At 41.6% G+C, this 6,723-nt stretch overlaps 1 protein-coding gene across 1 annotated transcript in view; it reads left to right on the forward strand.

The window, feature by feature from the left end:
• The window catches only part of LAPTM4A (lysosomal protein transmembrane 4 alpha), a 27,025-nt gene that overhangs the window by 12,831 nt on the left and 7,471 nt on the right, over positions 1-6,723 (forward strand). Inside the window, exons 3-4 of the mRNA XM_006167673.3 lie at positions 4,072-4,148; positions 4,251-4,373. Of these exons, the coding sequence (XP_006167735.1) occupies positions 4,072-4,148; positions 4,251-4,373 (200 nt within the window). The remainder of the gene's footprint in view (positions 1-4,071; positions 4,149-4,250; positions 4,374-6,723) is intronic.

Below are 6,723 nucleotides of genomic sequence, written 5' to 3' on the forward strand. Positions count from 1 at the left end.
CGCGGTCGACTACGTGGGAGTCCAGCGACATAGCCATTACTCTAACTGCTGGTCCCTAAATTACCTTTTTAAAACCTGTTTCTTCTTGGTTAGACAGTATTTTTTTTAAAAGAGTTACTTATTTAATTTTATTTACCATATTTTAATTTTTAATTTGCTATAGGCCATGCGTGCTTATCAGAGAGAGAGAAAGTGAGAAAGATAGCCGCCAGCCTGTCACTTGAACCGTGTTCGGCCACGTGGGAGTTTAGTACCTGGCCCCGTTAGGCAGTCTCTTTTTTTATTACCATTTATCTTTTTCAGAAATACAGGTACAGAAAAATACTAATTGATTCTTTTATTATGAATGACAAATTAATATTCAAACAGAAAATTATGCCTTGGACTTTTCAGTGCAAGGCCTTTCTACCTATTTTTTTATTTTTAGTGTCATTTGACAAAAATGTTCCCAGTTCACATGTATGTGTTAATAATACTGAAAGATCTTAATTCTCATGTTTTCAGATTTATTAGCTTTTATTGTAAAGTTCTGAGTGTCATTCCAGTTTTGGCATTCTGTGATTCATTTACAAAGTTGTGCATTTATTTGGTTTTTAATTCAAATAATTCATTGTCCACGGGGCTGGCTTCTGTTACCAGGAGCTAGGCAGAGTCTCATATCCATCAACGACAGTATTAGTAGTATGAGAACACTAACTGTTGCTTACATTTTTTTTTCTTGTTTCTTAATTGCCAGAAGGCACATTCCAGGGAGAGGGAGAAAGGACCATGGGCATGCACACATGTACCCTGTCTATTTTTCAAGCTGTCAGAACTGGGGTTTGAACCATGGTCATCCATGGTATCTATGTAGAATCCTGCTTCATTAGCACTAGACAGAGGCCTGCTCCATATTTTCTTCAAGTGCTGTTTTATTTTATTTTTTTAATGAACAACCTCTGTGGTTGTCTCTTCAGATGTAGTCTAGTCCTTTCATTTTGTTGTTCGCCGTAATAGGAGATATTACCAGAACATATTAGAAACAGCCATATTGGCATTTTTTTTTTCTGAGTCTGTTTTTATTTAAAAACTGTGGAAGAACAGTAAATAAAACTATTGCTTCTATTGGTTGTTAATTACTTTCTGATATTTTCTGAGTTTGTATTAGGCCATCGAAGTTTAACCAACGTGCTGCTGTCAGCATTTCTCACTGTGAATATTTCTCCAAAAGTTGAAGTGTAGAAAAAACCACTGGTGATTATTGAGATTCCTGCAGATCTGTGTAACTGTCTTCCTGCAGCTAGGGAAGTAGGGGTGAGGTCATGCATTTACTGCCTGCTTCATCAGTATGTAGCTGCTATGAAAATATTAGATTATTTGTTATTGTATTTACATTGATTATAATTGTTTTTTATTTTTTAGAATTATTTACTTAATTTTATTATTATTTTACATTTTCTATGGGGCACATGTGCTCATCAGAGAGAGAAAGTAAGAAAGCAAACCACCAGGTCTGGGACTCGAGCCATAGTCAGCTCGTGGGAGTTCAGCACCTTAATCACCACAGGCCCAGATCTGAGCCCTTATTCTTAACACGGTGTATAAAAGATGGAGCTCTTGAATGTGTTAGTGTCCCTTTGGAAGTTGAAATTTGACTTTCCTCAGACCCAGTTCATTTCTGATCATTTGCCTGATGGATGATTTTAAACGAAGTTTTGATTAGGTTTTTTTTCTTTTAAGAGTTTTTTTGCTAATGGGCACAGGTGCTTGCTAGAGAGACAGAGAGAAGCAGAAAGCAAGAAATCACCGCCTGCCTGGGGGGGGGGGTAGGCATGCATGCACACATGCAGGGTGTGAGTTTTAAGTCGCTGGGGTCTGGAGCTCGAACTGTGGTTACCTACGTGGGAGTCCAGCGATGTAACCATTACGCCATCTGCTGGTCCCAAAAATTAAATAAATTCTTTAAAAAAATAACTAATTAGGGGCTGGCAGATGGTGTGCTAGTTGGGCACTGGACTCCACATGGCCATCATTGTTCAAGTCCTGGACCTGGTGATTTGCTTTCTCACTCTCACTCACTCACTCACTCACTCACTCACTTGGTGTCTCACTCTGGCGGTGTCTCACTCTGGCCCTGTCCCTCTCTGGTCAAATTAAAATACATAAAGAAAGAAAGTTAAAATAATTCTTTAAAAAATAATAATAATAATCAGAGATCAGCAGATGACATAATAATTACATTGCTGGACTTCCACATAGTCGACTGTGGTTTGAGTCCTGGACTTGGAACTTAAAACTCATGCAGAGTATGTGCGAATATATACCCAAGAGAAGAATGGAGGAGAAGGGGTTGTGGTGTGGCCATCTTCCCTGCGGGGTGATTTCTCACTTTGTTGTTTGGTCTCTCTGGCAAGTACACACACACTATAGTGATAAACCTCTCTAAAAAATAAAAGAATTCATTTTATTATTACTATTTTATTATTTTATAATTTGCTACAGGGTATGTGTGCTCACGAGAGAGAGAGAAAGTAAGCCATCAGGTCTGGGACTTGAACCGTGGTTGGCCATGTGAAAGTCTAGCACCTTAACCACCACACCACCATTTCTGACCCATGATTATTTTTATTTAGCTGAATGGGATATGGCAGTATATATGAAATCATTGTGCATCATAAGCAAGCTATTTTTCAGATATGGATTTATTCTTATTTATATTCACTGTGGAGGACACCTACGGGACATTCCTGAAGGTAGTGGTGTGGGAGAGACCTGTGGTTTATATCTGGGCATTGAGCCTGTGTGTTTTGTTCGCATTATTACTTCGTGAATACCAGAGTATCTGTGCCAGGCACCCCACCTGCCCCCTGATTTTGCCATTTGTCGCTCCAGTGGAAGACCTGGACCTTCACTTTATTATTTCCATGCTTTAAGAAATCAAAGTAAGCATGCAGCCCTCCATAGCAGGTTCTTGAAAGCTGATTTCCTTAAATTACATATTTGGCCTTCAAGTTTGACCGTATCTATCCTGTTCAGTTACATGTTGATTATTTCTGAATTCTTCTAAGTGGCATTTTACATGCTGCAATAGGGCTGGCCTTAAATCCTGAACATTAGATTTTCCTGTATCCTCTAAGAGAAAGTGAAGAGGGCTGCTCCTAGTTTACGGCCAGGTGCTGATCTCGGACTGCCCGGGGATGTGGCTGTGTGTACTTGATCTGTCCACCACGGGGACACTCAGCAGTTACTCTCATCATCAGCGTCACGAGTGCCTTCCGTTCCTTACTGCCTACCCAGAGTCTCCAAACCAACTCTAGATTTAGGCTGAGAAGCCCAACAAGTCAAGTACGGGGTAGTAGTAGTTGAGATTACTTGGATGTTTTGTCTAAAACCCAAGGAATGTGGATTAATGGAGAGTTGGAGCAACCCAGAAAAAGAGTTGAGGAACCAAGAAGATAAACGTGTGTAGCAGAGAAGCCTAGGCGAAGGAAGCCATTGTAAATGTTGGGGGTGTTGGGGTGGAGAAGAGAGGGCTCATGGAGAACTTGGAATCTCAGGTTCTGTTTTATAGAAGGCAAGAGCTGACTTCGTTCCATTCTGTTTACTACATCTATCTTTTTAGCACCTACCAGCCTTGCCTTCCAGGTGGGTCCTGCTCATTTCACAAAGCCTAACTCGTGTCATTTCTTTCATGTGTTTTCTTGGTTCTCAGGCAGAGCTAATTGTTTCTGCCTCTGTTGGAGGACTTGCCACACTGGGACGTAATGACGTCTGCAGAGCTGTAGTCTCTTGGGCTTGTGAGGGTATAGGGTACGAGGTTTCTGTACCACCCTCGGCAAGTGTCAGAATGATCATAGCATCTTAACAAAGAGCTCCACTTGGTTTTCTCGAGGTTCATTAATGCTCAGGCTTTGATACCTCCTCCCTGGCCTTAGACTCCCCGTCTTGGCCTTAGGTCTTTTCATCACCAGTTTTGAAAATATTTACATTGAAATGTTTTTAAACTAGCTTTAAATCGTTATTCTGTCATGAAGAGTTTTGTTCTTTTTGTTGTATAGTAGCTTAACTAGACTTTTGTTTTTGTTTTCTTAGACAATGCCTGTGTTCTTTTTGCCGTCTCTGTCCTTATGTTTATAATCAGTTCAATGCTGGTATATGGAGCAATTTCTGTAAGTATCCTGTCTTTTCAGCTTCTAGAGTTTGGCCTTTACGATGTGGCCCTAAGGAGCTTCGTATACGTGATTAAATGTGGTTACTATTTTCTCCTTCAGTACCAGGTGGGCTGGCTGATTCCGTTTTTCTGTTACCGGCTCTTTGACTTCGTTCTCAGTTGCCTGGTTGCCATCAGTTCTCTCACTTATTTGCCAAGAATCAAAGAATATCTGGATCAATTAGTAAGTGTGTCTGATAATTTAACTTTTCTTCCTTAAGTAAAATATTTAAATGGAGAGTTGAAGCCAGTCTTCGGTATGATTATTAAATACCCCATTTGTCTTTTAAAGTGTTTTGAAATAATCCCTGCCCTTGTAACCATCATGTTCAAGCCAGATGAAAATAAGGTATTTTCTTAGCAGGCCATTTGGATAATCCAGTGATCCAGTCAATGAAAAGTTCCTAAAGCTGGATCTCATGGCACTAGTAGCTCAGCTCTTGATTTTCAGTATACTGAAGGAATAATAATTTGTGTATTTGGTGCTCAGTAAATGATTAGCTTTTTGTCTTTACAGGCATCCGTAGCAATGATTTGAGTTCCTACTATTAATATGTCCTTAGCCCTATGCTAGGTACTATTGGTGAGTGGTATAGATATAAAGATAACTTCTCTGTAGGGTGCACACCACGTAGGGGAGTTAAGACACACGGAGATAACAGTCTGGAACTGTCACGTGATAGCAGTAAATAAGGAACTTGGATTAATGCCATATGAGGGGGGAAGGGCCGTGAATACTCTGGGCTGAAGCGGACAAGAACAGGGCTTGATCAAGGAGGAAGTCTGGAAAGAGGTCCAGGCTCCAAGCAGATGAAGCCTGGGAAGGGCGTGCACAGTTCACCTCCAGAGTACCGTCTTTCAGAACTTGGTTCCCCACTTCCAGGTGTCCTGCTTAATCCCCTTGTGCACACCACCAAACTTACCATTCATTCAGAAAACATTTGTTGGATATTTTCTTACGTGAAGGGCACTCTGCTAGGTTCTAGGGATACATCAGCGGAACTTGCTTTCTCGTGAAGGAATTGGAAAATTGACAAGTGTGGAAAGAGTTGTAGGCTACTGTTTAAGCAGATATCCCATGGGTGCCAGACCTGGCCGGGGAAGTGAGATTGGAATTGCACTCGGAGTAGGGAGAAAGATGGGAGAAGTACAAAAGTAAAACATTCCAGATGTAAGAGGGACGTTGAGCAGGAGTGAGCATGGCTTGTGTAGTCAGTGAACTAAGATGGCTGTGGTGGCTGGACCTCAGAGGGAGGAGACGCAGCAGGTGACAGGGCTGAGTGAAGGCTGGGGGGGAGTGGCAGCTGGGGCAGGGCCTGCTGGTTGGTCGCTTTGGTCAGAAGCTTAAGTGCTGCTGTCTGGTCATGTCATCTCGGGCTGAAAAATCACAAGTGTGGCCGTCCTGCCTTCTAAGTAAAGGCTGAAATCCTTAGTGTAGCATTCCCCGAGTCAGTCCCTTTCTGTGTTCGCCCTTTTGTTTGCAGATGAAGGCTTGAAAGAACAGTCTTATCCCAGGGAAACACTCGGCTAGATTTTGGGGGTGGGTGTATGGATTCTTTTTCTGTTTTTTGTTTTGTTTTGTTTTGTTTTTCTCCTTTTTTAGTCTCATGGAATTTCTGTTTGTGCTGCTTTTTTTTTTTAAATGAAAATGTAATTATTTGTTGACATTTCCATTACGAACAGATAAAGCTAAAACAAGAAAAATTAAAATGAGCTTTATAGAGAAGAACACCAAAAGGAATTTACTATTTTTCACTGACCCCAGTATTTTCTCCGCTCTGTTATTCACTTAGTCTCAGACTGAAAGGTCCTCCCTCCACTGGCTGGCCTGTATAGTCTGGTTTCTTCTTCTGTCATTTCTGCCCGAACTTAGCTGTGTAGATGTCCGTGCTGAGTGTCTAGACGAATATAGCTGACCTGTCCCAGCACATGCAGTATGGCTGCAGGAACCCTCCCGTCTTGCCCAGCTTTACAACAAGTGGCATTTAGAAAAATGATTTTCCTCGTTAGGACTGAATGACGCGTGGGACCTAGACAGATCCTAGTACCTCTGACTTACTGTGTGGCCCAGGGACACATCTGGGGTCCTGCACAGGAGCTACTATTTTTCTGAAAGCCAGAAAGATGAGAAATAGTGGAAAGGGAAGAAAAAATGAGCTCAGTTTGGACCCTTAGGGGTATTGTCTTTTTTTTTTTTTAATTGTTAAGAGGCCACATGTGCTTAGTGGGGGAAGAGAAAGCACTTCCAGGAATGTGGTCACACTGCGGTCCCTTTCCTATGTCTGTATCTCTTCAGGATTTGGGGCACGTGTGTTTTTCTAGCTGTGGGGGCCGAGAGTGAACTGGTTGGTCATGTGGGATCTGGTTTCCTTAACCACAAGCTGTGGAGCGTTGTGTGTTCTAAGTGTAGTTTAAGTGATATAGCCTGCATTAATGGTGATGAGGCTTGAAAGCACTTTGAATTCTGTTCATAATTTTTTTTTTTTTTTTTGTGAGAGGTTTTTGCAATAGGGCCCGGCGCACCGCCAGCCGGA

The sequence above is a fragment of the Tupaia chinensis genome, unplaced genomic scaffold, assembly GCF_000334495.1.
Source record: "Tupaia chinensis unplaced genomic scaffold, TupChi_1.0 Scaffold144952_1, whole genome shotgun sequence".
Lineage (NCBI taxonomy): Eukaryota > Metazoa > Chordata > Mammalia > Scandentia > Tupaiidae > Tupaia > Tupaia belangeri.